This window comes from Rutidosis leptorrhynchoides, chromosome 5 (genome assembly GCF_046630445.1).
Source record: "Rutidosis leptorrhynchoides isolate AG116_Rl617_1_P2 chromosome 5, CSIRO_AGI_Rlap_v1, whole genome shotgun sequence".
Lineage (NCBI taxonomy): Eukaryota > Viridiplantae > Streptophyta > Magnoliopsida > Asterales > Asteraceae > Rutidosis > Rutidosis leptorrhynchoides.
In genome coordinates, this window is record NC_092337.1 from 417,501,485 (window position 1) to 417,520,915 (window position 19,431).

Here is a 19,431-nt window from a genome sequence, read left to right on the forward strand (position 1 = left end):
GATTAGATAATTTGTCACACATTTTTATTATCGATTTCTTTTTAGGGGTTGCATTTAAGAGGTTGATGATTGGTATATTGCCCTTTGTGTTCATTTGCTTGGTTGTTATTTCATTGCCCGGTATTTTTTACTTTGTTAGGTTCAACTTATTTTAAGATAATTTTTGGCTAGTTAATTTGATTTCTTTTTTAGAGGTTGTCATGGCTTGTTGTATTATTTTGAAAGGTTTAGGACGATGAAAGCCATTGGTTTTTTAAGTTTCTATTTTACGATCTAATAAAAAAATATAAGTTTCGTTTTTTCTTTTCGAAAAAAAGTCTCAAACATATAATATACAAAAAAAACTAAAACCGAATTCGAAGTTTCAGGCCCGACCCGTATTGAAGTTTCAAGCCCGACCCGTATTGTGTCCACCTTGTTGTCAATCCAGATAATTGACGGCGGGGTTTGTTGAAATACAAAAGTAATACACCATTTTTCTTTGTTATAGTCGGGTGACTTAACATTAGGGCACGATTTACAACTGATTCGCCATTCGACTGGTAAGTTCTTCTTCTTCAAAGATATTATACTATTTTTTCAAACCCTAATTTTGCACTAACCGTGTATTAATTAGTCAGTTGTACACCTGTCTACTCTAGCACATAGAAATCGCCAAATCGGTACATTGCGGTTTCACACTTTTCTATAATTAATACTTTTAAAATACTCAGGCTCCTTATTATCATCATGTACTAATTGTTTGATGCAATCATCATATTATCTGTACTCGATTTATTGCTATTAGGTCAAATAATTTATTACGTGAACTTTGGATTCTTAATTTTAGTTTACTACGGAGTATATTTTAAATAAATCATAGTCTCTTTTGAATATGATTTGGTAACAACTATAATCATAAAGTTATTAGCTCGCTTAAAGTTAGCAAAAGTGCATCATTGCTGCTGTATCCTAAATCGTGTTACATATTTAGTTGGTGTTATTTGCAAATTACTTCAGTAGTGCACTAATCTGTAACTGATATGTATATCTACATTGTGAACTGCAGGTTATCATTTGTTATATCAAAGAAAATGGACTTTGATTATAAAAGTGTTAGAACAGCGTTGGATGAAGATAGATTGAGTGGCTTGCCTCTTGAGCTTATCCATCAAATCCTATCTCACTTTGACACTAAATTTGTTGTTCAAACGTGTTTGTTGTTGTCTCCAAGATGGAAGCTTATTTGGACATCGATGCCATGTCTCAAGTTTTCGAGTGGTGAATTCAAAACTGTACCCAAGTTTTCAGAATTTGTAAAGCATTTTCTGTCTCATTGCAACCATAAAGTAGTATTAACTGGTGCAGCTACTCATGTTTTTAATGATAGTAGTTCCGAGGCGCACCATAAATTTCCTCCTTGTCTCTTCAGGTCTCAGACACTTAAGCATCTCACCTTTAGAACCTGCAATTATGTGCCTTGCCTTACACCGAAAACACCATGGAATTTTCCAGCTTTAACGACTTTGTATCTGGATAATATTTCATTGTGTGATGATGAACGTGAATCTGTTGATCTTTTCTCCAAGTGTGTCAACTTAGAGAATCTCACTTTAGAAAGAATTACGGTCAAGGCTAAGGTTTTTGACATAATTACCCCCCGACTTTCTAATCTCAGACTTAGACTTATTAATGACACAGACTCAAATACTATCAATGTGATTGCACCTCAACTTGAGAATTTAACTATAATTGATTGCTCAATGAAGGATTTGAATATTCAATCAGGATTTTCGTCATTCTACTACAAAGGTTATGATCCTCCACAGGGGTTTAAAGAGTGTTTTCATTCTGTGAACAAAGTAACTGTCAATTTGTCCATATATTCTTCAAAACAGCCATACTCGCAGGAGGATGCTCGTGGTGTTGTTAACATGCTTCAAGAGCTGCGTAGTGCCAAATTTCTTACGCTTAACTTAGACATTGTTGAGGTACGGTGTTCTAGTATCAGCTATCATGACGTTTTAATTCTCTGATTATTCTTACATGACAGTCTGAAACACTTTTCCTGGCATATTTAACTAGAGTTGGTAATTACAAATTAACTGAAATAAAGTAGATATGTATGCATAATTATTTCCGTATTCATATATAATGGTTGGTTTTCATTACCACTCGTGCTGTTATTTTGATTACCACTCGTGTTGTGGTTTTGATGCCTAAAGTCTTTGATAGGTGAATGGGTATACAACTTGTTTATTTATGCCTAATCTTTATATGCATAATTACTGTTTTTATGCATAAATAATAATCTTTACATGTGCAGTGTATTTCCTCATTCCCGGATTTCCTATCTGGCCAGCCTTCGCCCTTTAGCAACTTGATTAGCTTGAGTATAGACTCTGGCACAAGGGATACATGCAACGTTAAAATATCTGCTGAAGCTAGAAAGTTCTTTTTTGAGAACTCCCCAACTGCCACATTCATCGTGAAGGTACTTTCATCAGTTTGGTATTTTATTTATATTTTTTACATATCGATTAAAAAACTGTTTGTGATTTTCAATTCTGGGGTTCAGTTTTATTTACAACTGCATGAAACTGATTGAATAATAGAGTGTTTTGATGGACCTTTTGTCTCAATAACAAACTTAAAAGGAGTCACTTAACTCTATGTAAATGCAGCCCATGTATAATCTTGTTGTACTATAGAAGGGATTCTTAACAATTCAAGATGAGTGTTTAATTCTGCAATGTGAATATAGTAATCTCATCTCCCTTTATAAGTAGTTGTGGGATTATGTGAAACAATATAATGTACATTTCTTCGAGGGTATGGAGGGTATGAAATCAATGTCTAAATTCTATATTGAATGGCAAGTTAACCCTTTTTTCGTTTGCTTCACTTATTTTACATTCTTATAACTGGACGCCAAAAGGTTTATTATTGTTGTGGCAAATGATGAAATAAAATGATGTAGACTAGAGAGATTTTAATTAGCAATAATAATACTTAGCAGTTAGCACTGTCTGTGTAGTTAGCTGGATCCATTATCTCAATTTATTTTATTTTCACTTGACCAAATACAATGATGTAGGCTTAACCCTCCTTTTGCTATTGACATCCCAGTGTTTACTCTTGATATATTTTTGGTTGTAATTTTTGGATGGATGTAGTAATATTGTTGTAAATTTGGTTGCATGCAGGAACAACCTACAGAAGCAATGAAAGAGAAAGAGGTGAAGGAGCAGATAAAGGCAGACATTGAAGATCTTATCAAGGAACTAGAAGCTTCACTAGAGCAGGACAGTATAGTTATTGAGAAAAAAGTAGTTATCGAGAACCTTGTGAATGATATACAAATATGGACCAAGGAAAAAAAGACTCAATTGGAATCTGAGAGGGGTGGCCTAATAGAGGTTAGATTGATGGCACAATTTTGGGCGAGCCTGAGAGATTTTATGGATATGTTTAGGCAAGCATTTAACGATGTCAAACCCTTGATTTCAAAGTCGACGCAGGTCAGATGTTTATTGTGTAGCTTGCCTAAAAGACACAGGGAACAGATGGAAGCACAATATATCCAGCTTGAACAAGTACTAGCACTAGAAGAATCATTGAATTCTCGTCATGTCTCATATACTGATTTTGTAACTAAAATTATTGAAGATGTTTCCGGCACCAAACATCCTCTGTCACAACACACATCTTCATCTTCTTCAACAATTGTAAGTTTTTTTGATTCCATATTTCAACCAGTCTGATTCCTTTCTCCTTTTCTCTATAACATTCTATTCTATACTGGAAATAAAAGTTAATGAAATTCGACCCATTCATAACCAAATGGGACCTCAATTTCCACATATAATAGTTTTAATTAAAAATATGGCTTTTCAACATGTTTAATTAATTAATGTCAGGTTCCTACACCCTCTACCTCAAGTATCAACCCAATGCCTTGAGGTGTGGATCACCTGCCCAGATGAGGTAACTATTCTACTATACAACGACTTGCCTGCTTATCCATTGTGCTTTCTCTTCAATTACATAACCGCCTCATACTTTCTCTTCAATTAGTATTTTCTAATTCCAGTTGATGCACATAGAACTTAGTCAAGTTGCAAAGCATCAACAATAATTTGGGGAATATCATGAACTTAAATGTGATGACCTCCAAATTTTTATATTTTAACACTATTACACAATTTAAAGTTGTATAAAAAAAAAAATAGTGTACTTACAGTCACGGTGTCTTTGATTTTGTTGCTCCTGTGTCTTCAAACTTGGCTTCTTTTGTTTCGTTCAATTTATATGAATGATTGATTTCGTACAGTTTTAATTTTATTTTCGAGTTCTAACCCAATCATATGCAGATCATGTCTACTGATGGTGGCTTGAAGATGGTGGCTGCAAAAAATAGTGTCATCTTGAAGACTTTTGGACTCATTAGATTAATTGATATTAATATTTTCTTGAAAATGTTAGGTTATCATCATCATGACCTTGACTTTATTATACCTTTCGTGTAACTTTTGATATGTCTTTATTTACTAGTGTTTTACGAGGACTAAAATTAGCATCACGTGCGACTTTGGTCGAGAGCAGCGCCTCAGACTCACTCAGATTCACTGGTATGGCAAAGCCCTAGGCTAGGGATTGACTTAGGCGCAATAGCCTGTTTGAATAGAATTGTAAACCGCCCTATCGCTACACCTGATCTGTTTACTTACTCTTATGCCGCTAACGCGCCCTTGTCAAATAGTAAACTTCTGATCGACTTCTGCCGGGTTGGTTGCTTGCTTCCAAAGCCCTAAGCAAGAGGTCCCATACTGTCCTGAACGCGAACTCGAACAATTGGCTTTACCTTAGCTACATGGACAGTTTTCCCGACCCAACGGCCAATAAACTACAGCTGGAATCCTGGAATCCTGTTATCCTATTTATTCCCATGATGAAGGCTCAATTGTTTGAAAAAGTGGATGCTCATATAGGATCAAAGTGATACTACTACTTATAAGTCGAGTGGCCCTAACAACCTGTTTAACTGATCTTATTGAATAGATGACTGATTATTTGATTATTGCGTTATCAAATAGTATAATCAAATCTAAACACTATTAATTTGTAACATGTTTTGATACAGCTGATTATTTGATTTTAATTATCTTAAACGCATAATCAATTTTCAAAACGCAAACCCAAACACCCCTAAGTGTGTGGTAAATATGATTATTCATTAAATTAACAAATAAAACGCAATAATCTAATAATCACGTACACATTTTCGCGTTTTGTGCGTCTCGAATCGCAATTAATCGATTTTTGTGTTTAACTTACCAAACACTAAAAACTAGTTATTTACAATTTGAATACGTGATAATAAAATAATCAAATTCTAAACGCGAGAACACCCACGTGGTCTCAAACTACTATAGAAATCGGTATATCAATCCATATTTCCAACCCGACCCGTATTGTGACGATTTGTTTTCACCCCAAAATTAACCGATGGCGGGATTGGTTCCATAACAGATACGAAGACTAAAATAAATCAAATACAATGTCCATATTTATTTGTTAGTCGGTGACTTGAATCGCCGTTCGACTTGCAATTTCTTCTTCTTCTTCAAACTTCAAAGGTACATAAGTGTACCTTCTTCTCAAACCCCAATTTTCCACTAATCGTGCATTAATTCGTCATATTTATTTGTTAGTCGGTGACCTAAATCGCCATTAAAATTTTAATTTCGTCTTCTTCGTCAAACATCAAAGGTACATAAGTCTACTTTCTTCTCAAACCCTAATTCTATACTAACCGTGCATTAATTCATATATTCTACTCCTGTTTACTGTACGACATAGAAATCGGTATATTGCGGTTTCACTCTTTTCCATATTTTGTATTTTTTTTAATGCTTAGGGTTTATTATTGTGTACTAATCGATTGATGTAATCGTTATTTTATCTGCACTAGGATGATTATTATTATACCAAATGGAGTTTTTAGGGAGAACTTGGAAGTTGGGAACATAACCAACAAATTGAGGGAAGGACGACTTAGATGGTTCGGGCATGTTATGAGGCGCCCACTTTTAGCCCCGGTTAGGAGAGTCGAGACCCTTGTTGTTGGGGGCGTAAGGAGAAGGGGTAGACCCAAACGTAAAATACCTGTTGAAGCTAGAAAGTTCTTTCTTGAGAAATCGCCAACTGCCACATTCATCGTGAAGGTACTTTCATCAGTTTGGTGTTTTATTTATACTTTACACCTACACGTATCAGTTATAATACTGTTTGTGACTTATAATTCTGGGGTTCAGTTTTATTGACAACTACATGAAACTGATTGAATAATTGAGTGTTCTGATGGACCTTTTGTCTCACTAACAAGAGTAAAACAAGGGATACCTTGTCTTAGGTCACTCAATTTACCCTTTTTTCGCTTGCTTCACTTATTTTACATCCTTAAAACTGAACGCCAAAAAGTTATCATTGTTGACTTGTTGTGGCAAATGATGAAATAAAATGATGTAGAATTAGAGAGATTTTTATTAGCAAGAATATTACTTAGCTAAATAATAACTCTACTTCTGAAAACTAAAAGATCTCTCATGGCTTCACTACCCTTCTGAAAACTAAAAGATCTCTCTTGACATATTTTTGGTTCAAAACGTTTTGACTAGAGTTGACCAATGGTTGATCAATTTTTTGGGCCGAATTCGATTAATCACAACGGACATCTTACTAAAACTGTAAATTTGGTTGCATGCAGGAACAACCTACATAAGCAATGAAAGAGAAAGAGGTGAAGGAGCTGATAAAGGCAGACTTTGAAGATCTAATGAAGGGACTACAAGCATCACTTGAGCAGGACAGTATAATTACTGAGAAAAATGTAGTTATCGAGAACCTTTTGAATGATATACAAATATGGACCAAGGAAAAAAAGACGCAATTTGAATCTTCTGAGAGGAGTCAAATAGAGGAGATAGTGGGTAGATTGAGTGATATTATGGATATGTTGATGCAATTAGCTAACGATCTCAAATCCTTGGTTCCAAAGGCGATGCAGATCAGATGTTTATTGTGTAGCATGCCTAAACGACACGGGGGACAGATGGTAGCACACTACTCTAGCCAGCTTGATCAAGTAGTAGCACAAACAAATGCACTAAGAGCCCGTCTGGCCTCACGTAACGATTTTGTAAATAAAATTGTTGATGCGGTCAATAATTACAAGGTTTCAACATCTGAAGTTGTTTCCAGCACCAAACATCTTCTGACATCTCAAGCATCATCCTCTTCAACAATTGTAAGTGTCTTTTTGTTAATTCCATATTTGACTATGTCTGTCCTTGGTTGTTACAGGTTATATGAGTGGGTTTAGCTACAGACTTCTCTTTTTGTCCTTTTGATATATTTTTTAGAAGTCATTATTGAGTGATAAAATCACTTAAGAAAACATTTGTATTAGTATTAGTATTAGTATTACATTCTATTCTATGTTGGAAATAAAACTAAGGAAATTCGACCCATTCAAAACCAAATTAGACCTCAATTTGCACATCTAGTAGTTTTAATTTAAAATTTGGCTTCTCAACATGTTTAATTAATGTCTGCAGGTTCCTACACCCTCCACCTCAAGTATCAACCAAATGCCATGAGGTCTGAATCACCTGCCCAGGTGAGGTAACTATTCTTCTATACAACGACTTGCCTGCTTATTCATTAATCTAACTATCAACCATTTATATATCTGTTTCATTCTTTCTCAGTTTCAAAGCATCAACAATAATTTTGGGGAATATCACGAACTTAAATGTGATGACCTCCGAATTTTTTAAAATTGAACACTAGTAACACAATTTAAAGTGGTAACAAAAAAATTGTGTACTTATAGTCATGGTGTCTTTGATTTTGTTGCTCGTGTGACGAAACTCTGCAAACTTGCTGTTTTTGGTTTGTTCAATTTATATGAATGATTGATTTCGTACGGTTTTATAGTTATTTCCGTTGTTGTAACCCATTCATATGTAGATCATGCCAACTTGAAGATGGTGGCTGCTAAAGATAGTGTCAACTTGAAGACGTTTGTCATCATTGGATTAATCAATTTAAAATTTCTTTATGAAAATTTTAGGCTATCATCTTTAGACCTTGATTTTATAGTGTTTGTGGATCTTGCTTTTCATGTCTTGTAACTTTTTCTATGCCTTTGTTTTCTAATGTTTCATGAGGACTATCCGTCTATCATCAGCAATTTTATGATATCTATGGTATTCCATAACTATCTAGATGAAATTAATGTTGTAACCATTCAGGATTGCCTGTGTGGCCACTGAGTTGTCCAATGAAGCACACCACCCGGGTTCAATTTTTGGCTATGCCAAATTGTTCAAAAAGGTAGGGTAACTAGAGTGTGCGCATAATGCGCAATTCACTCGGTACCAAGTCTCGCGCTCGTAGGGCTTGACTACCCGAGTTCTTACCTTCTATGGGGAGCCAATGTGCTCGTTATAGGAGGGTTTCCTCGCTTACCTAAAAAAGGAAAAAAGAAAAAAATTAGTGTTGTAAAACTCGGCTGAGTTTTTGGGGAGTTCTCAGTTGAGATAACTAGTCGAGTTCTTGCCCACTCGATCAATTACTCAGTCAACAGTCGAGTTTCTTGACCAACTCAGGAAGTTCTTTGTCAACTCGGCCAAATCGGGGAGTTCCCAATCAACTCGAAAACTCGGCAACTCGGTTCAGAACTCGGAAACTCGGACAAAAACTTGGCAAATTGGTCAACGTTTATTAGAATTTAAGTTCGAACGTATATATTCATATTAAGAAACTTAAAAGTCAACGTAAGTCAACCTTCAAGTTCTCCCTAAGTTGGCGAGAACTCTCTAAATATTTCTAACCAAGTTCTCCCCAAGTTGCGAGTTCTCCAACTTTGAATGAAATCACATGTATGTGAGTACATTCATGCTCCAGCTCTTGGATTTCGTACATATAAAAAAGTTGGATTTTATTTTACTATCTATCTATAGTTTCTATTATATTGCTAAAATGATGATGTCATTATTAAGCTAATTCATTTGTTAAGAAAAAATAAAAAAGAAAAAGAAAAAAATTTAAGCATGGTGGGTGATGTCATTAATCTAAATAATTTTGAATTAAAATTAAATCTTATTAATTAATTATTATTATTAAATCTTATTAATAATTATTTTAATTATTAAAATTAAATAGTTAAATTATTTTAATTAATTATTTTGAATTGAGTACGAAAAGGTATAAAAGTTAGGCAGAATGAAACCAATTCTACATTTATATTTTGATTTACACTTTTAAATAAAATGACAACCAATATTATCTCTTATGATCGGATGTGGATTGTTAAATATGCATTTTAGGTGTTTGATGAAATGTTCAGCTGACGAGTTTCTTCGTTGGATTATGTGGTTCCACGGGTTATTAAACTAAATAACTTTAGTATTTACGTTCACTTAGTACCTATCATTAAACTGTTTTGGTTTAAACAAGCTCGTGGTTTCACGGGTCATTTCACTAGTTATTATAGATAATTCGTAACGTGTTTTTTTTTTTTTTTTTTTAGAAAAACAAAGTGTTAAATTTAGAATTAAATTTAGCAAGAACTAAAAAGGTACAACGAAGCTATGAAAAAAAATTATCATCCTACGACACCTATGCTACAACACATCATCATATAACATGTAACGAAGCTACTTTGATTTTCAATATTTGTATTTTGATTTGATGAAGAAAAGAAAAAGAATTAATGAAAATGAAAGAAATCATAATTAATTAATGAACATTCCAAATTTCTAATCCATTTTTTTCAAATTAAAAATATTTTATTTCCTAAATTTTTCATCTTATCTTTTTTCTTTTATTTCCGTCGGTTACTATTTTCTTCTCTCACACTGGTCTGGTCTGTGTAGCTACAAAGCTAAGCCCAATCCAAAGTGGGGGCCCGACCCGTATTGTGTTGGTCTAGTTATCAACCCGAATAACCGATGGCGGGATTTGTATATAAGCAAAATTAATACGTATGCGGGTAAATTATTGAAGTTACCATTTTTTATTGTTAGTCGGCTGACCTAGCAGCAATAAGGCACGATCGACAGTTAAATCGCCATTCGGCTTGTAATTCTTTCTTCTTCTTCGAATATCAAAGGTACATAATTATTATTTTTTTCCTTAAACCCTAATATGTAATTAACCGTACAATAATTCTTTAATTCTACATCTGCTTACTCTACCTCATAGAAATCGGTACACTGCAGGTCTGCAGTTTCACTTTTTTCCATATATTGTACTTTTTAAATGCCTGGAGTTTATCTGTTCTGTACTCAATGATTGTTATTAAGTTTTAAGTTGCATAGCTATGCTATCTGCGATAGTTATATTATTTTGAAGTTTTCCGTTACTCTTATACCTAGTTAATTAGTTTCCTTATCATTAAGTATGTTAAATGTTAATATGTTAATCTATGATACAAGTATTTGTAATCTTGATAGTAAAATACGTATAATAACTCGTTGTGGGGATTCATTCACTGGTATTATGCTTGCAAAAACGTACACGTACACGTCCACAGTTAATTAGAATTGAACCATTATGTTAACTTTGTATTCTAGATACTCATCATGTTATTCAAGTAATTGATTTGTATTTCCACGTTGTTACCTGCAGGTTATCATTTGTATATCATAGAAAATGGACTTTGATCATAATAATGTTAGAGCAGCGCTCGATAAAGATAGATTGAGCAGCTTGCCTCTTGAGCTTATTCATGAAATCTTATCTCGCTTTGAAACTAAATTTGTTGTTCAAACGTGTTTGTTGTTGTCTCCAAGATGGAAGCTTATCTGGACATCTATGCCCTGTCTCAACTTTTCAAGTAGCGGATTTGAAACTTTATCCAAGTGTGCAAAATTTGTGAAACATGTTGTGTCTCATCGCAACCATCAAGTAGAAGTGTCCTCGGTAAATCTATATTTCCGTGGCGCAGATACTTAAAATTTTGTGAGAAAGATTGTAGGTTACGTGTTTTCTCACAATGTCCAAAAACTAAAGCATCACAAGCATGAATTACCTCCTTGTCTCTTTAGCTCTAAGACACTCAAGCATCTCACCTTTAGAAACCACACTTTTGCGCTTTGCCTTACACCGAAAACATCATGGGATTTTCCAGCTTTAACAACTTTGTATCTAGATGATATCTTGTTGTGTGATGATCGACGAGAATCCCTTGATCTTTTCTCCAAGTGTGTCAATTTACAGAACCTCACTTTAAAAAGGATTACGGTCAAGGCTAAGGTCTTTGACATTATTACCCCTCGACTTTCTAATCTCATACTTAGATCTACTTGTGAAAGTGACTCAAATGTTATCAATGTGATTGCACCTCAACTTGAGAATCTCACTGTGGTTAATTGCTACTTGAAGTACTTGAATACTCCATCTGGATTTTCGTCATTCTGCTACCATGGTATAAACCCTCCACAGTGGTTTAAAGACTTTTTTTATTCTGTGAACAAAGCGAGTGTCAGCTTGAACTTGTATCGTCCTGTAAATCCATATAAGCAGGAAGATGCTCGTGGCATTATTGACATGCTTCAAGAGCTCCATAGTGCCCGTTTTCTTACGCTTAACTTGGACATTGCTGAGGTATTTGACAATCTGCTACAATGACGTGGTATTTTTTTTTTAATTATCATTACTGTAAACAATTGATATGCGGAAATATTTGAATGTTTATTGATATGACTGAATTACAATTACAGAATTGATATGAACTAAAAGACTATGAATTTTTGGGACTACATTTTGAATAGATTACTTTTTACAAGAGAAAAAAACACTTCTATTTGTATCTATTTGTAGTCAAATACCAAACGGTCATGTGTTCTAAATAAGGCAAGGGGCCTATAATCTTTTTTTGGTTACTATTCAACTTTGGCTAATTGAGAGTATATATATGCCGATCTTGTATCACTAGCCGTTGGAGGTATTGTAGCCCTTTGAAGATTGTTAGTCATGTGATCTTCTGTATTAGGAAGTGATGGATGGAATCTCTTCTCATTCAAAAGTTCATTTCCTCTTCAAGTATATTTGCTTTTTACTTTTATTTCTAACACTCCCCCTCAAGTTGAACAGTGAGATTTTCAATATTCAACTTGCTCAATACGTCGTTGAGGAGTCTCTCATTGACTAGTCAACCACGAGCTACTCATCATCTTTGTTCAGCCGATTCCCGACTTCAACCTCTCTGTTTTTCACCGATCATCAAGCTCCGGACATGAACCCAGTTCATTCTTGAACCTTATTTGGTTCGCCCGGAATTTTCATCTTCTCGACATGAACCCAGTCCAATCTTAGACCTTTATTGGTTCGTCAAAGAGTATTCAATTTCTAGACATGAACCCAGTCCAAGTTGGACCTTTATTGGTTCGTCTAGAAATATTCAGATTCCAAACATGAACCCAATTCATTCTTAAACCTTGTTTGGTTCGCTTGGATGTTTCAGATTTCATTTCCTAACATAAACCCAGTTCAACGTGAACCTTGTTTGGTTCGCCAAGGGATATTCAGTCTCCGGACATGAACCCAGTTCAACGTGAACCTTGTTTGGTTCGCCCAAAGTATTTAAGTTTCCCGATATGAACCCAGCTCCACTTGAACCTTGTTTGGTTCGCCAGAAGTATTTAAGTTTTCCGACATGAACCCAACTCCACTTTAGCCTTGTTTGGTTCGCCCGGATTGTCTTGCCTTATTCCATTAGATGCTTAAACCTTGTTTGGTTCGCTTGGATGTTTCAGATTTCATTTCCTGACATAAACCCAGTTCAACGTGAACCTTGTTTGGTTCGCTAAGGGATATTCAGTCTCCGGACATGGACCCAGTTCAACGTGAACCTTGTTCGCCCAAAGTATTTAAGTTTCCCGATATGAACCCAGCTCCACTTGAACCTTGTTTGGTTCGCCAGAAGTATTTAAGTTTCCCGACATGAACCCAACTCCACTTTAGCCTTGTTTGGTTCGCCCGGAGTGTCTTGCCTTATTCCATTAGATGCTTCGGTAATCAACTCACGGTGACGCTAGAATCAATCTCCCCTCACCCGTGTGTTGGATCAGTACCGGAAACAATCATAAAACTAAAGATTAGTTACATTGTAATCATATTTCTTTTTCACCAACACACAATGATATTAGAATCAAACTCCCCTCATTTGTGTGTTGGGGGCTAAAGAGTTTTAAAGATTTTGAAAAACCATTTTTAAGAAAAATATAAAAAGAGTTTTAAAGATTTTGAAAAACCATTTTTAAGAAAAATATTTTAACATTCAACACAATAACAATTACTAATAAAAGTCCGTTTAAAAACGTGGTTTGATTTTTCATCAGTTAAAAAGAAACATTTAATAATTTTTTTTTCATCATCATTGATTTTTCAATAAAAAAAACTTTTTTTTTTATTTCTTTTCTTGTGATCAATAATTCCTTGTGACCAAAGAAAGTTTTTCTTTTTTAATTTATTCAAAACAAAATTTGGTGACCTTTTTACTACTCTTTTTTCGGTCAAAAAACAGTGAAACACAAACAAAAAACTCACATGGTGGGTTCCACGGTTTGCAACAATGAAACAACCCAACCCGTATTCCATACGATAATTTTTTTTTTTATAATACACATTTATGCGCCAATTAAATATGTAAACCATTCCACGAGTTTCATTTAAACGTACAACGATTTAAATGTTTACAAAAGGCACGAAGGCCATTAATTAAGTTCAATACAAGTTTGACCCCCCTACAATGATAGTTTATAATCCAAACGACACTCGAGCATGATTTGGGACTAAACTACCCAAAACGTCAGGCCAACTTCAAAAGCTATCCCAAAAGCACCCCTTGTCAACATAAACGGGAGACAACTAATCCAACCGTATGCCCTTACCTTTATCCAAGCCGGAACCTATAAAATGGTAAACAACGAGAGGGTAAGCAATGCTTAGTGAGTGCAACAATTATACATACATATATATAACCTATCCATTCGCAATCACATTATCAAATACCTCATACGAACTTGTAACTCAAAAAGCATGTCAACATAAATGTAACACCAACAAGTCGTACATTATCACGCCACTTCATTAGCATATACTCAACTCAACATATATATATAATATGCTAAACAAATCAACAATCTCAATATGGTTAACCAATAACGCTATGGTGCTACCGGCTCGTGGTTCACACCATACGCTCGAGTCATACTCTTTTATAGTGCTACCGGCTCGTGGTTCACACTCGATGCTACCGGCTCGTGGTTCACATCTTATTTTATAGTGCTACCGGCTCGTGATTCACACTCGATGCTACCGGCTCGTGGTTCACATCTTATTTTATAGTGCCACCGGCTCGTGGTTCACACTCGATGCTACCGGCTCGTGGTTCACATCTTATCACACACATGTTATAGCACTACCGGCTCGATGGTTCATACCATAACACCCACAAATAAATACGTCATATACACATACGTATAATTACTCCACTCACCTTATCACAAGGATGATGATTTAGCACTTCCGAGCTTCAACGCAATGTACCTAAATCATTAAGTGCACATTCAATTTTACAACTAGTGGGATTAATCACAATACTCCCACTTGAGCATTTAATGACCCAATTTGCATTAAATTACTCAACTACTCGCAACCGCCCATAAATGGCCAAGACTCGACTTTAATCACTAAGACTAGTGAATTAAAGTCTATTAACTTCAATTAACACAAAACTTAGGGCAATCCATACCCATTTCGTCTAATTAGGTCAACTAGTATATTTGGACCCATTTTATATTTCTTAGATTCACAATCAAGTCAAACTTACCCATTTACACTTCTTTCATTAATCTTAAAGTGCATTAGTGACTAACAACACCATTTGGCACTTACAACTCCAAATCACAAAGCCAAAACCCTAGATTGTGGCTATTAGGGTTTCATTACAACAACATAACCCAACTCACCCATTTTTACCACCAAATGGGTCTTACAAATCTCTAGTACCCAAAACCCTAGTCATTAACCAATTAAAATTCAAAACTTAGAGTTAGAACTTACCGAGACTATCAACGCGTAGCTAGAGACACAAGGAACAACTTTAATTCTTGCTCCAAAGATCAACCCTCAATCCTTCCCTCTCCAATCTTACTTTTGATTCAAATGGGTTTTAAGTTTTGGGAGAGAAAATGGAGAGAGAAAATGGAGAGAAAAGAGAAAAAGAAATGAATTAAATGGATATGTGGTGGAGAGTTAATGCTTCCATCAGATCCACATGTCAATTTACCAATTTGCCCCTCAAAGTCATTTAATTGGAGCTAAAACCGGAATCTGTCCAGCAGATTTGCCGCGGCGCGGCCCAAATGTCGCGGCGCGACATATCGAAGGAAAATGAACCCTTCTTAACCCAACTTCTGATCCAGAATTGCTTTATGTGTCGCGGCGCGACCCTGTTTGTCGCGGCGCGACATTAGCCGTCACCTGGACACCTCGACAACCTTAAACGAATTTTGATTTTATTTGATTCGCACACTTAAAACCCGCTTCCTACATTCGCCTAAACTTCAACAATAGTCTTATAAGACTTAACGCTATCAAAGCCCATGTATACACTTGTAGGCGCACACATTATCAAGTATATATATATATATATATATATATATATATATATATATATATATATATATATATATATATACATATACATATCTACTCATATATCTATACAATTACGCATAATCTAGCGAGTTACAACGTACAAATGATTAAGTATGTACCTTTCCATACGTACGGGAAAACGGGGTGTTACAACTCTCCCCCACTTGAATCGGAGCGCGTCCTCGCGATCCAAGCCGCATGACAAGAAGGAAGATAAACCAACACGAATTCTTCGGGCTCCCAAGTAAACTCGGAACCCTTACTACGACGCCATTTAACTTTAAAAGTCCTAACCTCTTTACGTCTCAACCTTTTGACCTTCTCATCAAGTATGGCAATCGGTTCCTCGATATACTCTAACTTATTATTTAGCTCAATCTCTTCTAATGGTACCCAAGATGAATCATCCGCAAGACACTTACGGAGGTGGGAAACATGAAATGTATTATGGATCCCCGCAAGCTCTTCGGGTAATTCCAAGCGATACGCGACTTCACCAACACGAGCTAAAACCTTAAACGGCCCAATAAACCGAGGAGCTAACTTTCCTCGTTTCCGGAATCGAATAATACCTTTCCATGGCGAAACCTTAAGCATCACCATGTCACCTTCCTGAAATTTGATCGTTCGTCTACGTTTGTCGGCATACGACTTTTGCCTATCTTGAGCCTTTTTCAAATGCTCTCGAATCACATCAATCTTGCTATTCGTCTCTAAAACCAAATCGGTACTCCCGATTTCCTTTTGTCCCACTTCACCCCAACAAATCGGGGTTCGACACCTACGCCCATAAAGCATCTCATAAGGTGGCATTCCAATACTAGTATGATAACTATTAATGTACGAGAATTCCACCAAAGGTAAGTGTTCGTCCCAACTACCACCAAAATCGATAATGCACGCACGTAACATATCTTCCAAAGTTTGATTCGTACGTTCGGTTTGACCGTCCGTTTGAGGATGATACGCCGTGCTCAACTTCAATTGCGTACCCATATCTTCATGAAATTTCTCCCAAAATCGAGACGTAAAACGGGTATCTCGATCCGAAATAATAGATATAGGAACACCGTGTCGAGAGATGACTTCCTTGATAAACAACTTAGCCAACGTCTCCGACGATATCGCTTCCTTAATGGGAAGAAACAAAGCGCTTTTCGTCAATCGATCAACTATAACCCAAATCGAATCAAATTGGGTCCTCGCCGTTTTAGGTAACTTTGTGATGAAATCCATGGTAATGTGCTCCCATTTCCATTTCGGGATTTCTAACGGTTGTAACTTACCATACGGCTTTTGGTGCTCGGCCTTAACTTGCAAACACGTGACGCATTGCTCAACATACTTCACAACATCACGTTTCATGCCCGGCCACCAATAATCTTTCCTTAAATCAAGATACATTTTCGTTGCGCCCGGATGAATGGAATACTTTGACTTATGTGCTTCATCAAGTAGCACTTGTCGATAATCTCCCATCTTAGGCACCCACACTCTTCCTTGAAAAGACAACAAACCCCGCGAGCCCATAGTAATGAACTCTGATTGTCCCACAATTTGCTCCGCATGCTTGTTGTGAACGTAAGCCTCTATTTGAATCACTCCGAGTTTTTCAAGAAAATCGTTAGTAATAATCATACGTAACAATCCCAATCGTAACGCCGGGTGATGACTCTTTCGACTTAACGCATCCGCGACCACATTTGCTTTGCCCGGATGATAAAGTATTTCACAATCATAATCTTTCACCACATCCATCCACCTACGTTGACGATAATTCAAATCTCGTTGATTAAAGAGGTGTTTCAAACTCTTATGATCCGAATAAATCGTACACTTGACACCGTACAAGTAATGGCGCCAAATTTTCAACGCATGCACAACCGCCGCCAACTCAAGATCATGAGTCGGATATCTCGTCTCGTGTTCCTTTAATTGTCGAGAGGCATAAGCGATGACTTTACCTCTTTGCATTAGAACACACCCGAGTCCATTTAACGAAGCATCACAATAAACCGTCATGTCTTCCACTCCTTCCGGCAACACTAACACCGGAGCTTGACATAACTTCTCCTTTAACAATTGAAAAGCAATTTCTTGCTCGTTCTCCCAAACAAACCTCACGTTCTTCCTCATCAATGAAGAAGAGATCTTAGAAAAGTCTTGGATAAACCGACGATAATAACCGGCCAATCCGAGAAAACTTCGGACCTCCGTAGACGTAGTCGGTTGTCTCCAACTCTTCACCGTCTCTATCTTCCCCGGATCCACTTGAATACCCTCCTTGTTCACAATATGACCAAGGAATTGAACTTCCCTTAGCCAAAATTCACATTTGGAGATCTTAGCATACAACTTCTCCTTTCGTAATGTCTTCAATACTTCACGCAAATGACGTTCATGTTCGTTCATACTCTTTGAATAAACAAGTATGTCGTCAATGAACACAATTACCGACTTGTCCAACATAGGTTGGCACACTCGGTTCATAAGATCCATGAATGTCGCCGGTGCATTCGTAAGACCAAAAGGCATAACTACGAACTCAAAATGCCCATAACGCGTTCGAAAAGCGGTTTTCTCAATATCTTCCTCACGGACCCGCATTTGGTGATAGCCGGACCGTAGGTCGATCTTAGAGAAATACGTCGCACCTTGGAGTTGATCAAACAAATCGTCGATCCTAGGTAGTGGATAACGATTCTTGATTGTCACTTTATTCAACTCCCTGTAGTCGATGCACATCTATATACTACCATCCTTCTTCTTCACAAATAAAACCGGAGCGCCCCACGGCGAAGCACTCGGTCGAATAAAACCCTTCTCTAGCAACTCTTGGGTTTGATTTAACAACTCTTGCATTTCCGTTGGTGCTAAACGATAAGGAGTTTTAGCAATGGGAGTAGCTCCCGGAACCAACTCGATGCGAAATTCAACTTGTCTTTCCGCCGGAACACCCGGTAACTCATCCGGAAAAGCGTCTTCGAATTCACTAACCACCGGAATTTCACGAATAGGTGGCGGCTCATCACGAGTATCAACAACATGGGCAAGAAAAGCCAAGCCACCACTAACAAGAAAACGACGTGCCTGTGCAAAAGAACATATCGGCACAAGTCTTCTTCGTCTATCGCCATGAATAATCAACTCTCCCCCACTTGGGGTCTTCACAGGAATAAACTTTTCATGGCATGCAATATCGGCTCTATTTCGATCGAGCCAATCCATACCAACAACGATATCAAAATCGCCCAAAGTCATAGGGATGAGATCAATTTTAAAGTTTTCGGCACCAAAAACGACATCACAATTCTTACACACATCAACCACTAGCACCGTCTTGCCGTCCGCTATTTCGACTTCTACCGGACGACTTAACTTAGCTAACGGTCTATCAAGTTTAGGCACAAATTTTGGAGACACAAACGACAAATTTGCACCGCTATCAAAAAGAATCCTTGCCGGATTGGAATTAACCAAGAAAGTACCTGAGACAACTTCGTTGGATTGCTTGACTTCGTCGTTAGTCATCAAATAGTTTCGCCCTCGAGCCGTACCCGCCGCCTTCTCTAGCCTTTTAACATTATCGTTGTTCATATCGGGACACTCTGACTTTCGGTGTCCTTCTTTGTTGCAATTAAAACAAGTAATTTTGGTCGACGCCTTGGTGCAATCACGGGCCATGTGTCCTCTTTGATTACAATTATAACATGTGGG

At 36.6% G+C, this 19,431-nt stretch overlaps 2 protein-coding genes across 7 annotated transcripts; both read left to right on the top strand.

Moving 5' to 3' along the window:
* Window positions 1–473: 473 nt before the first annotated feature.
* Window positions 474–4,539, top strand: LOC139847706 (putative FBD-associated F-box protein At5g22720). Of its 5 annotated transcripts, none has more exons than XM_071837432.1 (6): window positions 474–542; window positions 1,049–1,970; window positions 2,306–2,473; window positions 3,186–3,707; window positions 3,900–3,966; window positions 4,353–4,539. In XM_071837432.1, exons 2-5 carry the CDS (start codon window positions 1,074–1,076, stop codon window positions 3,939–3,941), a joined length of 1,629 nt encoding a protein of 542 aa, XP_071693533.1. In that variant the 5' UTR covers window positions 474–542; window positions 1,049–1,073; the 3' UTR covers window positions 3,942–3,966; window positions 4,353–4,539. The 5 variants fall into 5 exon arrangements, with proteins under 5 accessions (XP_071693533.1, XP_071693534.1, XP_071693531.1 ...); XM_071837433.1 differs by lacking the exon at window positions 474–542 and having other exon boundaries at window positions 937–1,970; window positions 3,186–3,398; window positions 3,492–3,707; XM_071837430.1 differs by lacking the exons at window positions 474–542; window positions 4,353–4,539 and adding an exon at window positions 4,073–4,306 and having other exon boundaries at window positions 938–1,970.
* A 1,600-nt stretch (window positions 4,540–6,139) lies between these two features.
* LOC139850300 (uncharacterized) lies at window positions 6,140–8,226 on the top strand. 2 transcript variants are annotated; one of them, XM_071839885.1, is made up of 4 exons: window positions 6,140–6,206; window positions 6,749–7,288; window positions 7,599–7,665; window positions 8,014–8,226. In XM_071839885.1, the coding sequence occupies exons 2-3, from the start codon at window positions 6,767–6,769 to the stop codon at window positions 7,638–7,640; spliced, it is 564 nt and encodes a 187-aa protein (XP_071695986.1). In that variant the 5' UTR covers window positions 6,140–6,206; window positions 6,749–6,766; the 3' UTR covers window positions 7,641–7,665; window positions 8,014–8,226. The 2 variants fall into 2 exon arrangements, with proteins under 2 accessions (XP_071695986.1, XP_071695987.1); XM_071839886.1 differs by having other exon boundaries at window positions 7,599–7,660.
* Window positions 8,227–19,431: the final 11,205 nt, after the last annotated feature.

Excerpts from the sequence above, each read along its gene's own strand:
- LOC139847706 (XM_071837430.1), top strand. The coding sequence starts at position 1,023 with ATGTATATCTACATTGTGAACTGCAGGTTATCATTTGTTATATCAAAG. Across the intron at positions 1,971-2,305 it reads TTAACTTAGACATTGTTGAG|TGTATTTCCTCATTCCCGGA; the intron begins GTACGGTGTTCT and ends TTACATGTGCAG. Across the intron at positions 2,474-3,185 it reads CTGCCACATTCATCGTGAAG|GAACAACCTACAGAAGCAAT; the intron begins GTACTTTCATCA and ends GGTTGCATGCAG.
- LOC139850300 (XM_071839885.1), top strand. The coding sequence starts at position 6,767 with ATGAAAGAGAAAGAGGTGAAGGAGCTGATAAAGGCAGACTTTGAAGAT. Across the intron at positions 7,289-7,598 it reads CATCATCCTCTTCAACAATT|GTTCCTACACCCTCCACCTC; the intron begins GTAAGTGTCTTT and ends TAATGTCTGCAG.